Raw genomic sequence first — 27,701 nt, 5'->3', positions numbered from 1 at the left:
CAACCTCAAGGGCTAAAAAAAGCTTTGTGCATCAAGAGCACGAAATCAAGCGAAAAAGGAGAGAAAGAATCCGGATGCTCATCCAGAGGATCCGACTCCCCCGCGGCCCCCCCCCCCCCCGGGGCCTCCTTGGGGCTTAAATCAGCTGGGGAAAGCGCTGGTGGGAGATCCCCCCCCCCCCCCCCGCCACGATCTGTGCTTTAGACACAGAGGTCCCCAAAACGGCTGGCACTGCCGGGGGGACGTCGCCGTGGGGCCCCCTCCCCCGACATGCCCTCACCGGACACAGCAGCCTGCCCGCGAGAAGCGTGAGGAAGCAGTCCCAAAAAACGGCGCATCGAAGCTCCCAAAGCATCCTGAGTCGCAGTGGTGACCACGCAGGCCGGGGAAGCAAAGGGGGAGAGCGAAAAAGAACAACTAACCCCCAAAGCGCTTCTCTGCACGATCTCCTCCTGCCTTTGTCCCGTTTTTTTTTAACTTTATAAAAACACAAACAGGCAGAAAACAAGAAAAAGAGCACAAACAGAAAAAAGAAGCAGGCTTAACTGAAGAGTGGCAAAGGAATCTTCCCCAGGGTCTTGGAAGTGAGGGAACCAAGAGCAATTTAGGGTCCCCAACCCCTGCTCGTTCCACCCTACTACCAGGAGGGATGGTCCCACCATGACCTGCCAACCTCCTAGGAGGGGATCTTCTACCTGCTGAAAGTTTCTCAGACTTTTTTTTTTTTTGAGGTTCAGAACTGCAGGTTTTGCACCTCCTCCCTCTGCTGGAGACAAGAGAAATGCTGAGGGGCTGTAGGTGCTACACCAGGTTATGTGCTGGTGGCTGTAAAAATGTCTCTGTCTCCCTCTGCTGGAAGGGAGGCAAAACCCAGGAGCCTGGACTGATCTGAGGATGTACAGGGAAGGTTTTTTTAAAGCCAGCTATGGTGGTCACCTTGTTCACTGTCTCCATCTGATGGCAGGGTGGCATAACTAGGTCAGTTCTGTTAGCCTAAAAGAGCAGAAAGAAATTGCCATGCCAATTCCCCTCCACCCCCAAAAAAACAACTTTTTCAGGTTTTGCTTGTTAAAAAGGTATCTGGGGGGAAAAACGCTTGTTGCCCTGCATTCATTACAAACAGATCCTTTTAATACTCACTGGAAACTGTCTGTAAAGCAGCAGTAGGCGTAGTGGTAGTTGTGGAGGCTGAGGAGCACTGAACAGCTGACATGGATGTGGATACCACACTTGAGGGACTACTGGCTGCAGATGTGGCAATTGCTGCAAGCGACTGAGCCTGGGCCTGTGCTTGAGCCTGTGCCTGAGCTTGAGCCTGAGCGTGAGCTTGGGCTTGGGCTTGAGCCTGAGCTTGGGCTTGAGCCTGGGCTTGGGCTTGAGCCTGAGCTTGGGCTTGGGCTTGGGCCTGAGCTTGGGCTTGAGCCTGAGCTTGGGCTTGGGCTTGGGCCTGAGCTTGGGCTTGAGCTTGAGCCTGAGCCTGGGCTTGAGCTTGTGCCTGAGCTTGGGCTTGAGCTTGTGCCTGTGCTTGTGCCTGAGCTTGAGCCTGGGCTTGGGCTTGAGCTTGGGCCTGAGCCTGGGCCTGGGCATGAGCTTGGGCCTGGGCATGAGCCTGCTGCACTTGAGCTTGAGCTGCCATCATCGGGGCCAGTTCTGACTGCTGAATGACCTTCACTCCATCTGGTTTACTCCACGCAGACTCCCGTGTGCGTGCACTGTAATAATAGACCTAAGAAGAAACAGGAAAAACAGATTTCAGATGAGTCCAGTAAATCATTCAATGTGAACAGCAGCATTAAGACTGCTGGAAAGATTCAAAATAAACAATTCAGTAAATCCCTGGTGAAGCTTTATGCACATTCTCCAGCACTGCAAAACTCCTTATGAACAGCTTGAAACTTTCCCATCTAGCACGCATCCTCCAAAACAAGAGATGTACATAGCAGTACAGCCAAAGTGAATGACCTCATTAGACAGTTCAACTTTTCTACTCGTGAGGAGCAAGATCAACTAAGAAACTAAGAATTGGGCCTTCATGAATAATCTGAAAAATGTAAACATGGATACTAACATCAGACACACGCATATTTTATAAACCCACAATCTGATCTGGACAGTGTGCCTGACTAGGAGAGCTCTTTACACCTGAAAACGACAACGCACCATCTGAAAATGCTGCTCATCACAGCAGGGGAAAAGGATTTTGTGCTGCTCAGCCCTTCAACATTTTGGCGACTCTGGTCCCTTATAGGAATAAACCGCAGTTCACGTTTTACCTTGCCATCTGGCGTTTTGTTCTCCACCCAGATTTCTTCATTAGGCGCTAATGTTGGTGCAGGTGCTGGAGCAGGAGTCGGAGTCGGAGACGGAGTAAGGGCTGGAGCAGGCGTCGGAGAAGGAGTAAGGACTGGGGCTGTGGCTGTGGCTGGGGTTGGGGTTGCAGTTGGAGCTGGAGTTGTGGGAGTAGCAACCGGAGGCATCCCTGGAGGAAACATCAGTCCTGGAGGTGGCGGCATGGTGCTTATGGGAGGCGGCAAGAATGGCGGCCTCTGTGAAAATGTTAAAATAGCAAGAAAATCAAGGCGCCATCCAATATTTTATCATGAACTGCTTCAATCAATTCTTCAGTAAGACATCTGCATTGAAGTCCTGTTTTGTTTTAATGAATTTTAATGGATAAAAAAGCCCTGAAGCAGATAAACAGAATACATTCTGAAAACTTCCATAAAGTTAAACATTAAGTGACAACACCTAATTATTCATTACTCCAGTAGGCCTGAGAGAGAAAGAGCTGAAGACAGCAGTGGTTTTCAAAGGAAAATTGGTTCTTACTTGCTAATTTTCGTTCCTGTAGTACCATGGATCAGTCCAGACCGTGGGTTGAGCCTCCTGTCCAGCAGGTGGAGACAGACCAAAACTGTGAGGGCATCCTATATCAGGACAGAGCTTACCCTACACCACTTCAGTATAAAGTACTTTCAAAGCAGATATAACTTCCCAAAGATCAAGCAAGCAATAAGAACAAACTAACAAATTGAACAAGTGAACAACTGAAAGGATTCTGTATGAATAAAAACGCTCTTGCATACAATTTTATTTTCATCTGTTAGATGGTTCCGGTGCCTTTAGTAATAGTAGACAACAAATCAGATAATTGAAAAAACCTGTAGAAAAAAACAGAACATTTGAGGGAACGTATCAGATCTAGAACGGGCGGGTGTCTGGACTGATCCGTGGTACTACAGGAATGAAAATTAGCAGGTAAGAACCAATTTTCCTTTCCCTGTACGTACCCGGATCAGTCCAGACCGTGGGATGTACCAAAGCTTCCCTAAACAGGGTGGGACAGAGATAGTCCAGCTCGAAGAACCTGCCGCCCGAAGGAGCCAAAAACTGGAGCCTGCACATCCAGACAGTAATGACGAGCAAAAGCATGCAGGGATTTCCAAGTAGCTGCCCTACATATTTCCTGCGGAGAGACAGATTGACTCTCCGCCCAAGAAGTAGCCGGAGACCGTAAGGAATGAGCTTACAGATGTAAGTCGACGCAATGGCCTCCTTTAGCCAACGCGCGATAGTAGCCTTGGAAGCCTTATTTCCTTATTTGGCCCACTCCACAGAACAAACAAGTGGTCAGAGACCCGGAACTCATTTGTAACCTGAAGGTAACGCAGCAAGACCCGTTTCACATCGAGGCACCGCAGATTACCCCCAGCTGTATTTGCTACTTCTGACGAAGAAAAAGCCCGGAAGTTCCACGGACTGATTGACATGAAAGAAGACACAACCTTTGGCAAGAAAGAGAGTACTGTCTTAAGGGATACCCCTGAATCCGAGAAACGTAGAAAAGGCTCTCTGCACGACAACACTTGGAGCTCTGAAATTCTTCTGGCTGAACAAATGGACACCAAAAAGACAGTTTTGAGAGTCAAATCCTTAAGCGTAGCCCTCCTTAAAGGTTCAAAAGGAGCTTCGCAGAGAACCTGGAGAACCAAGTTAAGACTCCACGAGGGACAAGTAACCCGGACCGGAGGATTCAAGTGCTTGGCTCCCTTGAGAAAACGGATGACATCTGGATAAGCCGCCACTGAATAATCGTCAATGGTACCTGAGAGAACAGAGAGCAGAGTCTTGCACTCGCAAGGAACTGAACGACAACCCCTTGGCGAGACAGTTCTGGAGAAAAGAAAGGACCTGGGAAACTGGAGACTTATGAGCCGAGATACCCGAGGCGACACACGCATTTTCAAAAACCTTCCATACTCGGACCTAAGCAAGCGAGGTAGTCGGCTTCCTGGCCCGCAATGGAGCAGATATAATTTCTTCCTTATATCCATTCTTTCTCAATCTCCGCCGTTCAAAAGCCAGGCCGCTAGACACAAGCGATCCACCTGATCGAAAAATACGGGACCCTGCCGAAGAAAATGGGAAAGATGACCAAGGCGTAGGGGACCGTCCGTGGCTAAATTCACGAGGTCCGCAAACCACGGTCTACGAGGCCATTTCGGAGCCACTAGAATGACAGGCCCGCGATGAAGCTCGATTCTTCGGAGTACTTTGCCCACTAATGGCCAGGGAGGGCACACGTACAGTAGAATGTCGCAGGGCTAGGGAAGGACCAGGGCGTCCACCCCTTCCGCGCAATGTTCCTGTCTGCGGCTGAAGAACTGAGGAGCTTTCACATTGGCCATGGTGGCCATCAGATCCAAGTGAGGGGGACCCCACCTGCGGATGATCAGGTTCATCGCTGCATCTGTCAATTCCCATTCGCCTGGGTCTAACCTCTGGCGACTGAGGAAATCCACTTGAATGTTCTCCTTCCTCGCAATATGGGACGCCACTAAGCGCTCTAGGTGACGTTCCGCCCATGTGAAGAGCCTGCTGGCTTCCAGAGCGACTAGGCAACTCCTGGTGCCCCCTTGTCGATTGATGTAGTCTACAATGGTGGAATTGTCCGACAGGACCCACACCACCTTGTGGAGGAGTAGGGGAAGGAAGGCCATGAGAGCCAGTCGGACCGCTCGAGCTTCCAGTCGAATGATGTGCCAGCGAGACTGGGCCAGAGACCAATACCCCTGAGCAGACTGGGTCTGGCATACAGCTCCCTAGCCGGAGAGGCTGGCGTCTGTTGTTACCACGATCCACTGCAGTGTCAGAAGTGACATCCTCTTCTGAAGTTGGGCAGGCGATAGTCACCACTGCAGTTCTGTGACGGTAGACTCTGAGAGCGGCAGGAGCGTCTGAAACTGTTCCAATACCGGTTTCCAGCGGGATAGCAAGGCTTTCTGTAACGGACGCATATGCGCAAAAACCCAGGGGACCAGATCGATAGTGGAGGCCATGGACCCCAGAACCTGGAGATAATTCCAGGCCGCTGGCAGGGCAAGAGAGAGAAAATTGCGCACTCGGTCCCTGAGTTTGAAGAAACACCCTGCCTACTCGAGTGTCGAATCGCGCCCCCAGGAATTCCAATGTTTGGGAGGGTTGAAGCTTGCTCTTGGGAAAGTTGATGACCCAACCTAGAGAGGTCAGACACGACAGGACCTTGCTGACCGCCAGTTGGCAAAGAGACTTTGATTTGGCCCAGATGAGCCAATCGTCCAGGTAACGATGGACTAGGACTCCGTCTCGACACAGGGTGGCTGCCACTACCACAATTACCTTGGTGAAAGTGCGTGGCGCCGTGGCAAGACCAAAGGGGAGTGCTTGAAACTGAAAATGTTGGCCCAGTATCTCGAACCAAAGATACCGCTGGTGATCGCAGCGAATCGGGATGTATACGTAGGCCTCCATCAGATCGAGCAAGGCCAAGAATTCTCCGGATCGAACTGCCGCTATCACCACCCTCATGGTTTCCATCCAAAAATGGGGAACCTTGAGAGTCCGGTTGACGCGCTTGAGATCCAAAATTGGACGAAAGGAGCGCTCCTTTTTGGGCACAACTAAGTAGATGGAATATTGGCCGGACCCTTGTTCTTCCACTGGGACTGGGACTATGGCCCCCAGTTCCAGCAGCCTGTGCAAGGTTTGTTCGACCGCAGGCCTCTTTTGACTTCTGCAGGGGGAGATCAGGTGAAGATCCGGTAGGTCTCGACCAAATTCTAACATGTAGCCTTTTTCTATCACCTCTCGGACCCACTGATCCGTCGTTATGGTGGCCCATTCCCCGAGAAACTGGGACAGTCGTCTACATAAGTCTCGAACGGAGGAATGAGCCGGCCCCATCTCATTGAGAGGAGGTCTTGGTGTCTGAGTGTTGCTGGCTACTATCCCTAAAGGGCCGACATCCCCGAAAGGAATGAGACCAGGATTGAGATCGGGAAGCATTACCCCTCGGGAGCGAGCCCCTTGCCCTGGTGGAAAAACAGCATTGCCCCCTAAATCTATAGTGAGAGGATAAGAAGGACTTAGACTGTTTTGGGTGGTTCTCCGGCAACTTATGAACCTTATTTTTTTCCCAGGGATTTGATAAGTTGCTCTAGGTCCTCACCAAAAAGCAACTGGCCCTTGAAGGGGAAGTTTCCCAACTGCGCTTTGAAAGAGACGTTCGCAGATCAATTTCTCAGCCAGAAGAGGCACCTGCCCGAGACCGCGATGACCATTGCCTTGGCTTGCACTCGCAGAAGATCGTACAGGGCGTCCACCGCATACGCAATCCGCCTGCTCCGCCTCTGCAGACGGGAGGTCTTAGGTGCTGAGTAATTGTTGAACCCAGCTGCGGCTTGCCCGCTGCATGAGACTGCCGCAGATTGTCGCCCGAACTCCCAAGGACAGGACTTCAAATATGTGTCTGAGATAAAATTCCATCTTTCGGCCCTGAACATCCTTTAGAGCCATAGCCCCAACCACTGGGATGGCGGTGTGTTTGGTAACTGAGTGACAGAGGAATCTACCTTGGGCATCTTAAGTAGATTCAAGCAGTCCTCAGGAAGGGGGTAGAGCTTGTCCATAGCCCTCCCCACTCGGAGTCCCACCTCATGGGACTCCCATTCCCTAAGGAGCATCAGCTTATGCATAGGGTGAAAAGGAAAAGTACATGGAAGAGCCCTAAGTCCTGCCAGGACAGGGTCAATGTTGGCAGGCATTGCGGCCGTTACCGTATCCGCCGGGGACAGCTCAATGCCCAGTTCCTGCAAAATGAAGGGAATGAATGGTTCTAGTTCCTCCTTTTGAAATAAGCGTAAAACCCGAGGATCGTCCCCCTCGAGGGAGGTGGGGGTTAGGAAGCAGCGGGTCAACATCGGATCTGGAATTGGGACCGGCAGCGGCTGTGGCGGATCCGGAGGCGGCAGGACCCCCAGAACCACCCTAACCCTAACCAAGCCCTGGCCCTCCGGTGCCTTCGGAGGTTGCGACGGAGAAATTCACAGGTTTTTTGGTGGTGGGGGGGGGGGGGGAGCCCAGGGATGGATCGTCCTCCTGCTGTAAGCTGGCTAAATAGGAATTGTGCATAAGAAGCACAAACTTCGCTGAGAAACAAGACTTAGACTTCCTGGGGGGGGAGAGGTAGGTAAGGGAAAGGTCAGGCACCCCCCTCCGGGGCATGAGGGGGCTCAAATCCAAAGGAGAAACTACAAAATCAGGCTCACCTTCCTCCTGCACATCTGATTCTGCATTTGAGCCTGCTTCCGAGATGTCCGCCATTCCCGCGGGTTTCCGGGCCAGGAACGGCCTGGCCAAGCGGTGGGGAACTCGCCCCCAGGTCACTGCGGGCAAGGGGACCAATGAGGGACCCTCCCCACCCTGAACAGAAGCCTCCGCGGGAAAAACGTGTGGCAGACTCTCCACATGCTGTACAGGCGCTGGAACTCCCAAGGACAGCGCTGAAGAAAAGAATTTGCTAAAAAAGTAAAAACAGCTGAGCTGTGCAGGGCTGAAGTCGGTCAGCGGAGGCAGCGACTGAACTCTGCACGCTGAGGGAGCTGTCCACGGTTCTTAAAAAGTAACAATTACAAGTAACAAATACAACCCTGCTTGTCCCCCTTTTTTTTTTTTTTTAAACTGCTCAGCTAAGCCAGGGGAAAAACACTCCCCGAGAGGGTCCTGTTTTACAGTGGACAGCTAGATAATGGGGGAGGGACTGGACCACCAGTATCACCCCAGATGGTCACCGGGGAAAAAGGGGCCTAGGATGGGCAAGCCCCCCCCCCCCCCCTAGGCTCCCAGCAGAGCGGAGAGACCGAACTGTCTCTGTGAGGGAAAAAAAGGAAGAAAACTTTCAAAGTCCTCTCTTGTTTTAAAAAAAAAAAAAAAAAAAATTTAATACTTGCTTGATCCAGACCAAAAGTAAAGAAAATCCCCTCAGGAAAACTAAGGGAAGAAGAAGAAGGAGAACCGTAGGTTCAGCTGCCTGCACCTGCTGGAGACAGACAAACACTGAAGGGGTGTAGGGTAGGCTCTGTCCTCACAGTTTTGGTCTGTCTCCACCCACAGTCTGGACTGATCCGGGTATATACAGGGAACCAGGGTTATATGTACCCCTGGGGGGTACACTTTGCAGGCTGCCAGTCCACCACTGCTGCACAGGAGAGGCAAGCCTAAACTGTGGGACACAATCACCTGCCACTGCTGCAGGAAACGCCAACCTTGCTCTCTTGGTGATCCATTTATCCACAGTGACCTGCATTTCCCTCCCTCCCTCCCAATCTTGTGCCAAAATGAGAGAAGCAGGAGAGGCACCCCAGTCATGGAACTAAGCAGAGGCACTGTGGGGAACAGCAAAAGGGTTACACGCTTTCTCCTGTCCTCCTATTGCATGGGCTTCCCAATTAAAAGTGACCCCCCCGGGGTAGGAGAGAGAGAAGGCTGCTATAGGGTCAGAAGGGCAATAATTTCACTGTACCCCATGGTGCCTGCTGCCACTCCTAAGTCCTGCTACTCTCCTGTTTTTTGCTTTCATGCTGCTCCCCAATTGCCAAAGGAGAGCAAGGGAAGATGAAGAGGTGAGAAATGGAAAAAGCTAATAAAGGAAATGGATGTTGAAGAGAACAAAGAGAAGTGATAATGGGCCGACAGGTGGGGAGACAGAGCAAGAGCATGGAGGGAAGTTTAAAGATAGATACTGGGAGGTGGGAGGGAGCCAGAAGGAATACTGGTCTGGGTGTGGGAGGTTGAGAAGAGCCAGAAAGGGAGAGAGAGCGAGACAAAGCGCTAGTGAAGAAGAGATGAAGGGCTCAGAGTGCTCAATGGGGAAAGAGTAAGGGTGGGAAATAAAGAGAGCTGAAGAGGGAAACACGAGGAGAAAGAGGATAGTGGTAAAGCATTTGTAATGAAGGGAGAGGAAAGATGAAGAGAAATGAGATTTTAAAGAGACATGACAAGAGAGAGAAATGCACAAGCAAAAAGAACCAGGTAATCAAATTAGAAGACAGACAAAATTAAAGCAGAGAAAAGAGTGAGGAAACAAAAAAAAAACTTAAACAACAAACACTTTATATTCAGCTTAGGTTTGGCAACATGACTTCCTGAATACTAAATTGTTTTATATTCTGATTTTATAAATTATGTTTGGAAGTACTGACAAATACCTAAAATACACAGTGCGCTATGGCTAGGGCAGGGTCCACTGTTAAGATTCCTCTCCCCACCCCATCTTCCTGAAGTGAGCAATGGCCATAGCTTCCTGCATGGACCTTCACACCGGAAGAGACAATAATGCACTGCAAGAAGCACACGAGCACCACCAGCTCCACCACACTGACGTCACTTCCTCTTGGCCTCGACTGGAATTCAGCTACTTGCGTGCATGTGTCAAATACCAGTTAAAATGTCATTTTAAAAATGGGCCCAAATATCACAGTGAAATGTAAATACACTGTTTTCTATGATTTTTGAATTTTTGTGACTTTGAGGGTATATAAAACAACTCAAAACCTTGAATTGAGAACCACTGAGCTCGAGCTGTCATTAACGAAGTGATGTAAGACTACTGGAGCTGTTTCCATTAGCAGTAAATCCAATTAGGAACAGGCAACCAGGGTTCAGGTACAAAGTTCTCTAAAGCTAGATATAAAGACCTATAACTTCTGACGAGATGCGAGTCTTCCCTTACGCTATCCTGCATGTACATACAATAATGCATTTTACAGCCCCTTCTCAGAACTCGTCTTACCAAAATATTTTAGTTTATGGCTCTTATGTTGATGTGGCTCTCCACTTAAACTGCAAGCAAAGCTGAAACAGCACAAAACCACGTTACCTGCAAATGTGGGGGTCCTAAGGGCGGCGGAATTCCCCCGGGGGGTGGGATTGGAGGCATGCTGGGATCAAAAGGAGGACGCCCAAACGGAGGCCGAGGTGGCGGTGGAGGGCCTCGCATCATGCCAAATGGTGGAGGTGGACGCATGAGGGGAGGTGGCCCCCTCATGACAGCATTTGGCGGGGGAGCCGGACCACGAAATCTCAGCGCCTGCTGCTGAGCCATTCTGTAGGAAAAAGGTTCCACAATTCATTTTCTCATTCACAGAGCTGGAAAATAAAAGTGCTTTCCCAGCAACAAAGGCTTTATGATTAATTCTAAGTGCAATACTATCAAGGGAAAGGATTTTCAGCGTGCTTAAATTCACCTTTGTTTTACTGATGCCCTCCAAACATAAGGTAAAATAGGATCTTACCTGCTAATTTCCTTTCCTTTAGTCCTAAAAGACCAATCCAGAACAATGGGGTTTTCCCTCCTACCAGCAGATGGAGGCGGAGGACCAACTCCTTGCCTTTATGCTGCCTCTCTATATAATACAGCCTAGTCGGAGGAGGTGTCAGTGGTCTATTGCTCAAGCTGAGTGTGTGTATTCCTGCCAACTATCCTTCTTCCACTGGATGTGTAGTCTGTTTCCATCTACTCTTTAGCCAGAGGGACACTCAAACATTTTCTTTCAAATGTACCAAAGGTCTGACAAACAAATGCATTCAGAAAACAAAATAAAAAGGACTTAAACCTTAATATCATTCTTCAGGTGTCTGCAGTGTAGGAAGTATTTACCTTTCATACTCCGCAGCACCAAGGCCTTTCTCTTATGTACATCATTATATGAAACGAAGCAGGAAAAATAAATTTCTCTTCTTCAGGCGAGTTCTAGACTGGTCTGTCAGGACTAAAGGAAAGGAAATTAGCAGGTAAGATCCAATTTCACCTTCCTTAACATCCTACAGACTAGTCCAGACCAATGGGGATGTACCGGAGCAGTACTTGTCCTGGGCAGGAGTGTCCTAGGGCTGTCTGCATCATTCCTCTGGTGAACACCACTTCTTTCCCTTCTTGAAGTTTAGCCTAAACTGTTTTGTGAAGGAATGCAGCACAGGACCAAGTAACTGCTTTACAGATATCCAGTGGTGAGACTGCTCCAGATTTTGTCCAAGATGCTGCTTGGACCCTGGTGGAGAGAGCTTTGAGCTCTTCTAGTACTTTCTTACCTTTGAGCATGTAGTCTGAAGCTATTGCTTCCTTAATCCACCTTGCAATCAAGGTCTTTTCCCTTACATAGCCCTGCGAACACCACAAACAACCTACCTGATTTCCTGAAGTGATTGATAATCTCTAGATACCTAAGAAAGATCTTTCTTACATCTAGTCCTTTCATGCCTTTCTTTTTCCCCTGTTACCCCTTCTTCGGTGAACTCTCACAGGACAACTGCCTCATTGATATGGAATCAAACCACCTTGGGTATGACTCTGACCTTTTCTCTGGAAAATGATAGGCACAGATCTTGGTAATATAGGGCCAGTAGCTCTGAGATTCTTCTAGCCCAACAGACTGCCACCAGAAAAAACTTTAAAGTGTCAGGTCCTTCACGGATGCCTGCTTGATTGGCTCAAAGGGCTCCTGCATCAGTGTCCTTAGTACTAGGTTCAGGTCCCATGATGGCACCTGGCTTCCCTAGGAGGGAGTACTTGATTTGCCCCTCTCAAAAACCTGCTTATGTCTGCATGTGCCTACAGGGACCTCTTAACTTGGCCTCTGAAACAAACAATTGCCTCTACCAGCACTTTTAATGAACTTATTGCTTTCTCTAGACCCGCTTGTAGAAATTACAGGATTACTGGCAATTCCGCCTTTCTTGCACTAATGCCGAGTTGTTCACACCATCTCTCAATGCATTTCCAGACTCTTAAATATGCTGGAGAGGTCGAAACTTTCCATGCTTTTAATAATGTTGAGATTTTTCTTGAGTCCCATTTCTTTAGCAATCTCTGCCTTTCAATAGCCAGGCTGCATAGAAAAAGGGTCTTGGGTCCTCCATGTTCACTGGGCCCTGATGAAGCAGATCTATGACAGAGTTGAACTTTATTGGCTTCTCTATGCTGTATCTTAACAGATATACATAAGAACATAAGAAATTGCCATGCTGGGTCAGACCAAGGATCCATCAAGCCCAACATCCTGTTTCCAACAGAGGCCAAAACCAGGCCACAAGAACCTGGCAATTACCCAAACACTGATGCAATTAATAGCAGTGACTATTCCCTAAGTATAATTGATTAATAGCCATTAATGGACTTCTGCTCCAAGAACTTATCCAAACCTTTTTTGAACTCAGCCACACTAACTGCACTAACCACCTCCTCTGGCAACAAATTCCAGAGCTTTATTGTGCGTCAGTCTGGAGCCACCAAAACTATTTTCTCTGGATGATTCGCAAAGTTCCTGACCACCTTGGCCACCCTCTGTCATGGTGGGAATACGTACAATAGTGCCCCTTGCAGCCAGGTCTGTGTCAGTGCATTCATTCTGTAGGCTAGGCTGCTCCTCAACCTGCTGAAAAAATGCTTCACTTTTGTGTCTTTGTAGATTGCCAATAAGTCCCAACTGGGACATCCCCATCTGATTGAAGGCAAAATCTGCTAGTTTCCATTCCCCCGGATCTAGCTTTTGTCGACTTAGAAAATTCAACTGTACATTATCTGGTACCGCTATGTGAGTTGTGAAGATGTCTTGCTGGTGCTTCTCTGCCCACTGCATCATCAACTGAGATTCTTTTGGGCCTGTTTGCTCCTTGTACCTTCTTGTTTGTTTTCATATGCCATCACTGTGGCATTGTCTGAGAAAATTCCTCCTGCTTTCCCTTGCAGTACTCACTGAAACTCTTATCACTGCCAGCCTGATCGCCCTTATTTCTAGGGAAAATATCGACCATCTTGTCTCACGCAGAATCCAGAAACCTTGTACTATGGGTGTCTTTCGCCGTTTGTCCCCACCCTTTCCTGTTATCATTGTCCACTAGGGAGTCTTTAGGTCTACCCCTTTTCTCCAGGTTGCTCTTGGATATAGGTTGCATCCTGCCCTTGCTGAAAGGGACAGTAGCTTTTGCTGCTTGTCCCTGCTGTAACCAGATCATTGCCCTTGCCTCATAGACCTCACAGATTGTGCTTGCAGGGATAGGCTAGCCAAGTCAAAGGATCTCTTCAAAGAATCCAGCTTGCGATCCTGCGGGTTCTTCAGTGCTGAACTCTTTTCTACTGAGTCTGTGGTCCTCCTTTGATAATGCTGCCACCATATCTACTTGCGGTGTCCAAAAGAATTTTTCTCTTTTTGCAGCGGATACAGCTTTTCCATCGTTCTGAAGTTTTTTTTAATGCCAGCTCTAGGGTTTCCCACTTGAATGGTGAAGTACAACATAAATGCGGTTGCTGGTTTTTTTGATGCCCATGAGGCTTGGGTTCTCCTTGAGCATATCCTTCTTCACCTGCCCCTCCTACAGCTGCAAAGCCTTAGAGACTTTGTAAATAAGAGCACTCATTTCCTGCTTCTTAAGTATTCCATCTGGGAATGCAGTTCACCCTCTTCTGGCTGCTCCCCTTTCTCTGATTCCCCTACGGGAATTTCTTCCTCTCCCCAAGGGCTCAGCTTATGGGAACGAGGTGACATTCCCCTTTCTGATGTCCATCATGCTCACTTTGATGAGGTGCTATCTTATGCCGTCAGGTCCCTGGGGCCGACCCTTCTGCTGCCCCTTCAATCCTAAATAGGCCTTGTGCATCTTCTTAATGAACTGCATTGAAAACTCCAGGCTCTGTGAACCTTCCAAACCCTGAGACTTTTGGCCTTCCTGCAAGAGCTCCCATATAGAGGGAGACCTATGCCTGCTTGACGTTCCCAGGGGACCTTTTACCAGAGGTGCGGATAACGATGGGGGCCAAAGGGTTAGGGTCAGAAAGGTTCCCTTCCTCCTGTGGGTGGAATGCACCTTTTCACCACTGCAGGTCTTGTAGAAGGAGCTTGTAATGCTCGGCGTACGCTGGGACCCGCACCGCCCACATTTCCTCCCCTTCTCCATACTTAAACTCCAAGGGAGAAGGGAAGTACAGGCAGAGTCTACCACAATACTACTCCGCCAACTTTTGCTCACTGGGGAAATCCAAAGGCCAACCCCTGATTGCCATGGAGACAGGGAAGAGCAGACGCCATTGGTTTTCGTCCCTGCTCACAATCCCCTGACTCAGCCCCAGCCTATGTGGGAAGAACACAACCCACTTCCTGGATAGTTATAGTTAAACTCCAAGGCCTCCATGTCTTTTTTTCCTCTTGCCAGACTATCCATCTACCATCTGCTGGAGGGAGAAAACTACTGATACCTCCTCCAACTAGGCCATATTATACAGCAAGGCAGCTTAAAGGCAAGGAGTTGGTTCTCTCCTGCCATCTACTGATAGGAGAGGACTGGTCTGTGGGACATTAATGAATTATACACACCTGAAAATACTCCAGAGGGAATCGGGTACAAAAATATAAAATATTCTCTGGGCAATATTTTAAAATTCTGCAAAATTTCTTTGTACTCCACTTGTCAAAATAACAAACTCATTATTAATCAAAGATAGTGATTAATTTAAAATACAATACAGAAAGGACAATATTTCTCAAAGATGTACAATTTTTAAGGCTTTAGTGCAGAATTCCCCTGAAGAGTACTGTAAAAGTGCACTGTAACTATAGCTTCTGGTTTTCAGGGATTCTAATCTGACAAGCTGCAGAGTCCAAGCTGTAGGCAGTGCTGACTTCTTACAGCTACCAGCAATGCAAGGTCCGATGTTGTCACAAATGCCAGCAGTTGCAAGAAGTCAGTGCTATTGGCAGCTCAGAGTTCTTCTCAGACTCCATGCATTGCCAAATTCCATGAAAACCAGAAGTCCTAACAATAAACCAATAGACCATTCTTCCCCACCCTACTCCCCCCCAGATCATCACAACTCCCACAGACCATGAGACTAGTACTAGTGTGCAGGCACCACATGGCCTAAACTTACTAAACCGGAAAGCATCAGCTGTTCCAGAAGTGATATGGGATTGACTGCATGCCCCAGAACAAGGGGGAAGGGGATTGGTTGACTGAGAGGGATGGGAACAGAAGATGGAACTGAGGATCCTGTCAATTTTACATCTCTCAGCCAGGCAGCCACATACATTTTGTGGAACAATTGTAAAATTATGGGGGGAATGGGAATACACTACAAATTCTGTATTGCATAGAAATCCCCCAGAAGTAACTTCACTATATACCTGAATCTGTGCTGGCCCAGTGTTAAACAACTAACCATGAGCTCCTCTACTTCTACCAATTAAGTGGTGAGGAAAGGCGCAAGAAATAGTTATAAGGTCTTGATGTTCCTTCTACATTGTCTATGAGTACTTACAAATGCATTATAGAAGTTTCTCTTCTTGTTGTTTCAGGATCCATAAAAAAGACTTACAGTCAAATCACAGAATGAAGCACCATAAAAACCAAAAGTAACAAAAACAAATGTAAATTATTAAAATACATCAGAGTTGAGAATCTGAGTGATTTGATTTTGTAGCATATCCAGCGATTATGCCGTAACATAACCACAGCTCTACTATGTTCCATTATTTACTAGTCCTACTGAAAGCATACACATGACATTGTTATGCTGTAAATGCCTAGTGCTGAGCAGAAAATAGCCTATTCAGAAATCAGTTGTCCATTTTTGGTCAATGAAATTTATAGCTTTGCTATCTCCAACTATGAAAGTAAACCAATAAAATACAAATAAAAAAGGCATTTCCTAAGTACTCTGAAATCTAATTCCAATTGTAAACTTAAATGAGGAGAATGCCAGGAATTTGTAAGCACTGTCTCACAGAAGACTTGTAGAATCACTATAATCCCTCAGTCACAAACTTTAATATAGCAGTGAACATAAACACCATGCTGGGTCAGGGTCTACTGTGCTCTATTATTTACTAATCCTACTGAAAACACACCAATCGAGCCCAGCATCCTGTCTCCAACCGTGGCCAATCTGAATTTCTAGGAAACCCCCAATAAATTCCAAAGAGTAGATCCATTTCTTACATAAGAGGTGCCATTCTGGGTCAGACCAAGATCCATTGAGCCAGCATCCTGTCTCTGACAGAAGCCAGTCCGGATCATAGGTACCTGGCAGATCCCAAAAGATAGACATTGTTACCTGCTCCCAGAGAAAATCAGTGGCTTTGCCCAATGATTGTTTATAAACTTTTCTTCCAGCACTTATACAAACCCCTTTTTGAATCCAACTATGCTAGATGCCTTAACCACATTCCCTAACAACAAATGCCATAGCTTAATTGTACGCTGACAGAAAAAATATTTTATCCAATTTGTTTTATATTTGCTACGCATTAGCTTCATGGAGTGACTTCTAGGCCTTGAACGATCTGAGGGCCTGATTCACTAAGCATTTTTCTCATAGACACAGCCTTAGTGAATCTGGCCCTGAAAGAGAATCTGTTCTAGCCTTCTTATTTTATAAGCCTCTGCATTATTTCCTCTGTTGTCTCTTCTCCAAGCTGAAGAGCCCTAACCTGTTAAAGCTTTCATCATAAGGGAACCATTCCATTTTATGTTTTCATCATTTGCTACCCTTTTCGGTACTTTTTCTCATTCTATAAACTGAATGCAATACCCAGGGTGCACCTGCACCTTTGATCTATTCAAAGGCATTATGATATTTTTCAAATGTGTTCTCCATTGCTTTCAGAATTAAATTTCTAACACTTCCTAATTTCTATATGCAAATTGCTTAAAATAAATTGTATCATGCATCAAGGCTGCAGGAAACACCACATTTTGAATTTTAAAGTAACTTTATTTTGTGGCTGGTACTATGACTTTATTATAACTTTCCAGGGGGAATCCTGAACAGAAAAGCCTCATCAGCAACAAATAAATATGAATTATGTTCCTTCTATAGGGGACACTAAAACTACATAAGAGACGTGAAAGCATGAGGACCTGAATATGCGAGTTGTAGGGGGTGCAACAGAAAAGGGAGTTAAAACGAGTTGGGGGGGGGGAGCTAGGAGGAGGAGTTGCACTCTCGGGGCGGGCAGGCGGGGTCGGCCCTGCTTCTCTGGGAGAGCCCCTTTCGTCCGTAACGGTCGGGGCAGGGCTCGTTCCTGACCAATGCTCCTAGCAGGGGAGCTTCCTCCCCCACCCGACAACGGAACCGGGGCCGAAGCTCACCCCGTGTTTCGGAGAAAGGAACTCGGGCTATAAGGCGCCAGAGCCGCCGGGCGAAAGCCCCCGACTCCGGGGGAGGCGTCCCCGGCCGTGTGCACGCCTGCCAGAGGCAGCGGCCGGGAAGGGGACCATTCAGAAGGGCGAGAGCGGGAGAGGCCGGGGCCCGCCGACTCGTACCCAAGGTGCAGGCCGCGGCGCTCCCCGGCCTCCCGCTCTCGCCGCCGAGGCCGCCACCCAGTCCCCCTAGGGCGCGGATCTGCGGCAGCTCCCTCACCTCAGCTCGTTATTGTACCGCTCCGACTCCGCGTCCCCCCGCTCCGCCATTACAGGAACTGTAACGACACCAAATCCCGCCCCCAGCGCGGGCTGACAGACCCCAAACTCCATTGGCCGAGAAGGGCGTCAGTCAGCCAGCCCAGGGGGCCGCGAACCATTCCCCGTCTTTCGATTGGCTGGGGGGTGAACCTTCGACTTGAACAGAGCAGAGCGAGATTGGCTGTGCGGTTGGTTGCTGGCTGGGGTCGGGTAGGTGAGACGTTTGACGCAGGCGCAGTGTAAGGCTTCCGGTTTGGGGGGGGAGGGGGCGAGGAGAGACACGTGTGTCAGTTAGCATAGCTTCCAAAGGCAGGCAGTGGATACTTGAATGGGGTTTAAGGGGAAAAGGATGTACGATGTCTCATTTATTATTTTTTTCCTTTCAGATTTTTCACGCACACGGTTTTGTCACTGTATGCATCTTCTGTGTTCCTTTGTGGTGCATCAGAAAGCTTGTTTATACATTGAAACAATATAGTTGGACTGCGCGTCAGCTACTGTCAGTCTTTGTAATGTAGTACAATTCAGTTTACTTGTCTAAAATTGTGGGGGGAAAAAAGGGATTGAGAGGGATAAACCTCAAGAGAAAACAATAGTCAAAAAAGCAGGTTGAGTCATGTTGTAAGAACATAAGAAATGGCATGCTGGGTCAGAACAATGGTCCATCGAGCCCATCTTTCTGTCTCTGGCAGATCCCACTAGGAAAGTCCATTCCTTATGGCTCACTCACAAAAGTAAGATATGGAGAAATCAGAGTCCCCCGCACCCTAGGGTTCCACATAGGCAACTTATAAACAAACTGAGCACCCTTGGAATGGGGCCCTAAAGTGACCGAGTTAGACACTGGTTGAGTGGGAGGCAGCAAAGAGTAGTAAAAGTTCACTCTGAGGAAAGGCAGTTACCAGTGCTGTGCAGGGGGGATCAATCCTCAATCCAGTTCTTAACATTTTCATCAGCGATATTGCAAATGGAGTATTGGAAAGATTTGCCTTTTTGTAGATGATACCAAAATCTGTAACCAGCGGCGGATTCCCGATGATGACCGGCCTGGGGATTCATCGCCCGGGCCGGTCCAGGAGATATCACGTGGTCTGCCGAGCATGGCTCTGTCACGGCCGCGCTTGGCAGACCACGCGACTAGTGCGACCGGCCCACCGGGGGATGCCCGATCGCACGATAGGCCAATCCGCCCCTGTCTGTAACAGAATAGACACCCTGGAAGGTGTGGAGAACATGAGGAAGAATCTATTGAAGTTTGAGTGATGGTTTAGAGTTTGAGAGCTAAAATTTAATGCTAATGTAGTGTTATTATTCAAGATTGAAAAACCTTACAGGTACATCTTAAAAGCATTGCTCGTGCAAAAACGGCCCCATACGTGCATTTGTGGGCCACGTGCAAGCCACATGAATTTTAAGCAGCCGGGAAGTATGTGCATACATATGTGTGTGTGTGTCAAGAATGAGGAGGCAGAAAGGGGGCAGGGAATGGGCGTTCCGGGTGCGTAACCCCTGAATTTTGCAAGGCTGAACATGGTGCGCAAGTCTATTGGGCCAGAGGGATCCTGAACACCAGGGGGAGGGGTTTGGGGGGGGCGGTGTTACATTGATCTGCCTAAGGCACAAGGGTCTATAGACCCTTGTAACACCACCTCCCCCAAAACCCACCCTGAGTTGAAAATGCTCCTCTTACAGTGGGAGTTTGAGTGTCAGAATGCCTAACAGAGTCTCTCTCTCTCTCTTCCCCCACCATGGTCACTTGTGAGTATGTGCACAATATAAAATCAAGTGTATTTTTACTCGTGCCCAATATGCATGTTTATGGGCACACACTTGCTCCTTTACCTGTTAGAGAGAGTATAGGGGGTGAACCTTGTGACTTGATGATCTAAACATGTACACCCTGGAAGAAAGGAGGGAAAGGGTAGTCATGATGGAGACATGTAAATTCTTCCAAGGAGTAAATGCACAGGAGATGGGCCTCTTTCAAAGGAAAGGAGGTTCTGGGATGAGGGTGAAAGGGTAAGACTCGGGAGTAGTCTGAGGAAGCATCTCTACAGAAAGGGTGGTGGACACATGGCGCAACCTCCTTGTGGAGGTGGTGGAGATGAGGATCAAGAATTCAAGAGAACGTGGGATAAGGACAGAGGATCCTCTGAGGGATAAGAAGGGACTATGAAGCTGAGCAGGAGATGTGAATGGGCTGCATGGTCTCTACCATTATATTCTATGTATCTGTGGGTCTATGTTTAATGGACCTGTCCTCCATAAACTTGCTCAAACTCTGTGTGGCTTTGACCACATTCTCTGGCAACATATTGTACAGCTTAATTGTGCCCTGAGCAAAACTATAATTTCTTAAATTTGTGTTACATCCAATATTCGTTTCAGGCAGTGTACCCTAGTCCTACTACTATTTGATAGTAGGACAGGACAGATGCAGAGAGTACAGATTAGTATGCATCATTCCACATGGCAATCTATCGAATGAGGTGTGCCACAGGGGTTGGCACTTTCTTCAGTGCTATTTCATTTCTCTTTCCCCTTTGGCTTCACTGCTACAGTTGTTGAATGTGCAATTTTTTATGTATGTGGATGATGTGCAGTTTTTGGACTGAATAGTGAGCTACAAGTTATTCTGAGGGGGTAAGGGGGTGGCTGATGGATCAACATTTGTTTTTAAATATCAAACAACCCAAGATTCTCTGGGTGGAAAGGGTTCTGATAGGAAGGCTCCGCTGGATGCCCTTTTGGTAGACTGACGTTCTATTCCCATTCTAATGGGAGTAAAAACTTGGGAGTCTTTTTGGACTCTCAGCTGCCCATGAAACAGTAAATACATCACATTACAAAGGTGACTTTCTACAAGCTTAGATTGGTGAGGCGTTGAAGTACCCGTTACCCCAAGATCTTTTCCGCACAGTGATACAGACTTTGGTTTTAAGTCACCTCAATTACTGTGGTGGCCTGTATTCAGGACTACCTGAGAAATTAATATATGCTCTTCAATTGGCTCAGAACGCTGCCTCTCGAGTGCTGACTGGTCTCACGAAAAGAGGGCATGTCACTCCTGTTTTGTGACATCTCCGCTGACTTCCGGTCAGGTAGAGAGTAAGGTTTAGGCAGTTAAATATTGTGTTCAAAATTTTCAGAAGTTCTTTCCCCTGCATGTTAAGAAATATATATTGATTGGTACGTTGTGAAACGGGTCCCACTTGTTGGCTATTCCTCTCTCTAATAAATATAAATGAGTTCAGATGAGAGCACAGGTTTTGAGTTCTGTAGCAATGTTTGAATGGAATAATAAATTGCCATTAGAGCTCCGTAAGCAGGGGATGTAAAACTGTTTAGGAAAGGCCTGAAGACAATCTTTTTTGAACAGGCATTTGGGTGAAGTTGGAATGTTTTAACTTTTTATGTCATATTTTAATATCATGTTTTATTGTTACGTTATTGTGATGTTTTATGATTATATTATTGTGATCTGCACTGGACAAATACGAGGAAGCTGCAGAATAAAAATGTTTAAAGAAATAAAATAAATAAATAGCCATATTAACTTGTTCCACATCACACACAATTTTATGAGTGTTTATTATATCCTTTCTCATTCATCTCTTCTCCAAGCTGATAAGGGGGGTGTTCCATTTGTATAATCATTTTTATTGCCCTTCTCTGCACTTTTTTTTCTAGTTCTGAGATTTTCTTCTTTTTTTTTTTGAGACGTGGGGACCAGAACTGCACACAGTACTCTAGGTGCAGCCACACCATGGATGATAATATTTTTTCTTTTATTCTCCATTCCTTTCTGAATCATTCCTAACATCCTATTTGCTGTTTTGACTGCCACCACACAGGATTTTAATATATTGTCCACAGTAACTCCAAGACTCTTTTCCTGGGTGGTGAATGTGATTCCTAATATGTTAACTTATACTGTAGTCAGGATTATTTTTCTCTGTGTGCATACATTTTTCCCTTGCCACATCAGGCTTCTGAAGACTCTTCAGGCAGTTTTGCTAGAGGATACTGTACATTAGCACAAGAAAGGCATGGTGTGTGTGTGTGTGTGTCAGAACTGCAGTCTTTTTCAGCGACACATCTTGATCTAGATTAGTTTTGTTTAGAAATTTAGTTAACTGGATCCGGGGATGGTGACATCTGGTATTCTCTTTTAGATTTCAGGCTGAAGTTTGGCATTGAATGAAATGTTTTTTTGCCCTGGGCTGTCTGCAGGGCTAGAGGCTGTAACCATTACAGCAGCTGCCACAGGAGACCCCCATGGGTCGAGCTCTGGATTCTGCCAGCAATCAGCCGCATTCCCTGAACTCAGAGCAGGGAGCTGTCTAGGAAGTAGAATATTTTTAAAGAATACTTTAGAATTGTGTCATATTTGGTAGCTGTTTACACCAAAATATCTTAATCAGTTAGGAATTTTGTACTGGAGGTAAAGGGAAGAGAAGGAAAAAAAAAAGAAATCTTTTTGCTATATTTTTTTATATTTCAATTTCTGACCACACAGAAATACATGATATCAGTACGCAATAGAAAACTCCTTGTGCGTATATATTGGACACAAGGGAACAGATAGGCAAAGGGGTTGAACTAGTACAATTTTGAAACTTGTGAACATTAGCTTATTTTAAGATGTTAACTTTTTAAAAAAAAAATCTTTGTATTAGAAGATTCCAGAATTTACAACAGCCGGCCCTCAACAGAGGGCAGTAAACATACGTCTGATAACAACAACGAATTAAAAAAATATATAAAGGGGGAAACAATACAGAGTCCAATTAGTTCGAGTCCAAGTAATTTCTGATGCTTCACGTTGTGTGACGATGACTACGTTTTTTCCTATTTTATTTTAGCCCCGTCCCGCACATCCGTTCATTCCATGCATACAAACAAACGCTCTCATCCCATTGCCATCACGCTGGCTCGCCAGAACACTCCCCATATTATTATTTTCAATAACAATAGTACCACGGTATTCTCAAAAAGTCCCTCAACCAAATGTTCGTCTTTCCCACAACTGAGACACCATTCACGTAGGTCGCTGCATTTCTCTCTTATGGGACAACTCCATTTTGACAGAATGAAACATGGACTCTTTTATAGAACACAATTGCTGAGTATTATTGCAGGATTTACTTGCATTTTGCAACTGACCAGTTGCACACAGAGGAGCAGTAGCACTAGAGAAATGATGAGTAAAATAAACTGGTCTGCACTTTCTACATCACACTCCACATTGTTTTCGTGCTCACTTTCTACGAAGCTTGCTTAATTAGTCCCTATCCTTAAATAACTTAAATAACTGACTGTCAACACCGTACAGAGTATAGGAGATTGTGATTTTGGAAATAAAATCTGCTTTAAAATTCAGTTCTTTTTGGATGGGACAATATTTGTATCTAGATTGAATGCAGTGCCCTCCTGTAATTCATTCCAGCTTCACTGCTTTAGTGGGAACTGGGCTTCTGTTGTCCCTGCAGGACCTATCTTGCATGGTAGCAATTTAATGTGTTCCTGATATTGCAGTATTGCATTTAAAAGGACTTACTGTACACCAGATGGTTGCAAGACCAAGCCTCCTATGGTACATGGGTACCAGCTGCTTTTACAGTCATTTTCTTTTGTTTTAAATTCTGCTGAGAACTCATTTCACTTGCAAACAAAGAGCCCGATTTACTAAGCTTTTTTTCTCCTGTAAAAGCCTCAGTTAATCAGACCCAAAGTGAGGGGTGGAGAGAAGACTCTGTAGATGTGTGAGAGAGCCCCAAACCCTGATTTTTCGGCTGCTTTTAGACAAACATTGCATCTGAAATCCTCTCCCTCTTCTTGGAAACCGAAGTTGGGTACCCCAAGTAGTTTTCCCATAGTCTAACATGGTGAACAAGCATTCTGTACATCTGGCCCTTAGTGGTAAGTCACTGAGGTCGGCACAGAGCACCAGAGGAGCTGTGCTCTTCAGCTTTTGCAACTGAGTTCAATGGGAGCTTCTGAACAGCTTCATTCCCCATTCCACCCTCACATCCCCACTTGAAAATGGTCGCATATTTGACTTTAATAGAAAAAGACTATTAGAAAGCTTTTTACTATTCTGATCTTCCAGCTCTGGTCCCCTTTCCCCTTTGTTGCTGCTGGCATTCTCTGAATTATTGATGCTCCCGGGTGCTGCATTTCTCCCGTTTTCCTCTCTGGTGTTCTTCCTTCTGTCTGCATCATCGCCTTCCTCTGCAGCACAGATCCCAGGTCAGTATAATTAACACTTTTACGTCGGGCTCTGGTGCCGTTACTGACTGTTTCCAGTTAATGACAGAGCTCTTCCAGTGCGCATGAACTTGCTATAAGGTTTTTGTTTTCTCCAAGTCACACCTGCGGTCAGCGGTCACCAGCTCGTTGGCGTAGGCACTCATTAGGAAGCTGTTAAGGTTTGGAAATCCAAGGCCAAGCTCCCTTACATTCCTGCGTGCACTTCTAGGCTGTTTGCCCTGTTATATGCAGTTAAGGACTCACTATTTCAGCTGTTAGTTTTGTTTGTGCTCATGGGAAGCCCTACCAGGCTTTGGTTTCAGAAAGCAAGCTTTCCACTTCACCCACCTCTATAATTCTGAAGATACCCAGGACAAAAGCCTTGCCTAAGGAAGGTTAAAGCTTTGTGCTCTCTGTCTCTACCACAAAACAAGAGACCAAGCTTTTCTTATTCTGAAACCAGGAAAGTGAACTGTAGCCATAAGAACATGCCATGCTGGGTCAGACCAAGGGTCCATCAAGCCCAGCATCCTGTTTCCAACAGTGGCCAATCCAGGCCATAAGAACCTGGCAAGTACCCAAAAACTAAGTCTATTCCATGTTACCATTGCTAATGGCAGTGGCTATTCTCTAAGTGAACTTAATAGCAGGTAATGGACTTCTCCTCCAAGAACTTATCCAATCCTTTTTTAAACACAGCTACACTAACTCACGAACCACATCCTCTGGCAACAAATTCCAGAGTTTAATTGTGCGTTGAGTGAAAAAGAACTTTCTCCGATTAGTTTTAAATGTGCCCCACGATAACTTCATGGAGTGCCCCCTAGTCTTTGTATTAGCCAGTTCCTTGGCTGCATTTTAAGCTCTTAACCTCACTGTTCCTCCTTTTGGGGATCAGTTTAGTGATTTAGTATTTAGTAAACCGATTGACTGAGATGACATGGTGCTGCACAGATCTCCTGTCTGCAGCTGTAAAGTCTTCTCATAGATTTCCCTTGCAGCATTCAGAGAACCTGACAGAAAGCTGCCCCTTTATTTTCACCTGTTTTGAATTGTCAAGCCTCCCATTCTCCAGAGGCTGCTGGTCAGCTGGGTCCAGTGAGTGAAAATGTTCACTCGGGGCTGGACGGAACCCAACAAACCCATATCACCTGGAAGCTTAGCTGGATTTTCAAGTGATAAACTACTGCATTCACTCACCAGCTCCTTGAACCTTACAATGCCTATAAAAAATCATAAACTATAACGTCTTGCACATAGTTAATCTTATTCACTTTATTAGATGACGGGATTTTACTACCCACAAACTCAACCACTGGGAAATAGACATGTTTTTGAGAAGATAATTTAATTTTTAACTTCTGTCTACATATATTATTTATTACCGAGATGAGTCTTACCTCTGTTTGTGAGCATAGTCAGACTTTAACAGCTTCCTATATTTTTGCATTGAAAAGGCACATACGTGAATTTGTGTGACTGAAATTGTATTTAAAGGACCATCACCAACCCCCTTAGGTATGATGAAGGTTTAAAGGGACTTCCAGGGTAGCAAAACACAATAACAGATAAATGTGGAATCTGTTGCTGATAGTAAGAACATAAGTGTCTTGTTGGGTCAGAATAAAGGTCCATTGAGTCTCTACTAATTTCTATTTATATCCTGATTTTTGGCAATTCAAAGCAGATTGCATTCAGGTCCTGGAGGTATTTCCCTGTCCCCAGCAGGCTTACAATAGTTAGTACCTGAGGTAATGGAGGGTACTAATGGATGTTTACTGTTATTTATTTATTTATTTATTTATTTATTTATTTTTATTTATTAATTGTTATTTTATCTATTTATTATTACTTCTTAATTGTTAAATTATTATATATATTTTCCTGTTATTTGGATTAACCATGTTCATTGTAAACCGCTAACTTGAAGCGATAGTTACTGTTCATTGTAAACCGGGGTGATATGTATATTATACAGGAACCTCCGGTATATAAATCCTTAAATAAATAAATAAAATAAATAAAGTGATTTGCCTAAGGTCACAAGAAGCAGCAGTGGGATTTGAATGCTGGCTTCTCTGGTTTGTAGCCTGCTTTGCTAACCACTAAGCTACTCGGAATTACTTGGCAGATCCTAATGAGGAGATCCAGTCCCTCTTGATCATTCCCAGGAGTAAAAGGTGATGATCCCCCCCCCCCCTTCCCCAAGTCTCTCTGTCCATTAGTAGTGGCAGAAATATTAACTGGGGATCAATCAGAATGACTCAGACAAAAGCAAGTGCAACAGCAGCACGTCACAAAATGTTTAAGCTCTAACGATGGCCCTAGTAACCTCCAGCAATAAGGATATGTGTTGTGTTCATCCTGCTAGCTCACAGCATCACATGGCTACTTCTCTGTTGCTGTAATTAAAATGCTTACCACGTCTTCCTTCTTGCATTATTTAAAAAAAGCAAAGGTTTGGGAGCAGGTTTGCTGTTTCACTTTGTCTTTGGCAGCTTTCTGTCAGGTTCTCTGAGTGCTGCAAGGGAAATCTCAGAGAAGACTTCACCAGGGATGCTCCTCTACCCACCTTGTCCTTAGCTGCCATTACTTCCATTATTCAAGCTTACCAAGCATTGGCATCCACCTAGGAATGCAGGGTTTCAAGGCAGGACATGGTCTTTTTTTGTGTGTTTGTATGTCCACTTAGTTTGCGTGCATTGGCAAGATGATCCTAGGACTGGTCAGCTCCAGTCCTTGAGTGTTGTATGGTCTGGATTGACTTATCTGAAATCTAGGCCTTACATGTAACCCTTGAAGACTGAGATTGGTCATCTTTATCCCAGTGATATTTTTCAGTGACTTCATTGAGCATTTGTTCAAAGGTCACTGTCTTGTATCTCCTATTGGCTTAGTTCCTCTCCTCTTTGATTTGGAAGCTTCATGCAGTCAATATGGGATATCTTCCCCAGATATGTCTGAAATCATCCGAAGGTCCTCCTGAGGAAAGGTCCTGAGTGGTCTCATGTAGTATGATACCTTTGGATTGTTCTTACATTGGTTATGATACCCTTTATTGAACTAATCAAGAAGCCATGCTTATTTAATCTGTGCTGTTTTACAAATTCTTTAATATGAAAATGCTGGACATTCATCTTTGGATCTTGCACTGTGTGCTGAGTAGCATGGCTTCTTGTCTGACATTTTGTTGAATTTATCAAGGTTGAACCATAGTATCACATGTATACACACTATATTTGAACATTAAGAAAAAGAGCAAAACAAATGGCTAATAAGGCTGATTATTATTGTAAATATTTTTTATTTGGTTAACAGCAATTGGTCATTGTAGAGAAATGGATAAAAAAAGTTAACATCTGGAAAAGTATACACTAGTACTATTTATACTATGGGAAATAAAGTCCCAGATCTTTACAGTCATTGAAGAGGTTGACTTGGGTAAAGTGGCAGAGTACACAGAGAGCCATGACTGGGAACAGACTACAGTCTGTTCAGAAAGTATAGGGGAGGAGTGGTACTATATATGTTAAAAAAATATATCACATCAGCAGAAATGCAAGGCTTTTGAGGTAAGGAGGAGGCCCCTGTGAATTAATCTGGAAAGAGGCAATGGAACATCCAAACTTTCACAGGCAGAAGAAATGGATAGAGATTTATTTAAAGACATTCATAAAATT

At 45.9% G+C, this 27,701-nt stretch overlaps 1 protein-coding gene across 3 annotated transcripts in view; it reads right to left on the bottom strand.

The window, feature by feature from the left end:
* The window catches only part of TCERG1 (transcription elongation regulator 1), a 67,526-nt gene extending 49,622 nt beyond the window's left edge, over window positions 1–17,904 (bottom strand). Inside the window, exons 1-5 of one of the 3 annotated variants that reach the window (XM_029583246.1) lie at window positions 17,729–17,815; window positions 15,626–15,677; window positions 10,196–10,421; window positions 2,274–2,546; window positions 1,141–1,726 (exon numbers count right to left, since the gene is read on the bottom strand). In XM_029583246.1, the coding sequence (XP_029439106.1) occupies window positions 1,141–1,726; window positions 2,274–2,546; window positions 10,196–10,421; window positions 15,626–15,669 (1,129 nt within the window). In that variant the 5' untranslated portion in view covers window positions 15,670–15,677; window positions 17,729–17,815. Of the gene's footprint in view, window positions 1–1,140; window positions 1,727–2,273; window positions 2,547–10,195; window positions 10,422–15,625; window positions 15,678–17,728 lie in introns of all 3 variants that reach the window. The other 2 variants (XM_029583245.1, XM_029583247.1) reach the window with 2 other exon arrangements.
* Between the last annotated feature and the right edge of the window lie 9,797 nt (window positions 17,905–27,701).

Source organism: Rhinatrema bivittatum, chromosome 18 (assembly GCF_901001135.1).
Source record: "Rhinatrema bivittatum chromosome 18, aRhiBiv1.1, whole genome shotgun sequence".
NCBI lineage: Eukaryota > Metazoa > Chordata > Amphibia > Gymnophiona > Rhinatrematidae > Rhinatrema > Rhinatrema bivittatum.
This window is presented reverse-complemented; position numbering and strand designations above follow the sequence as displayed.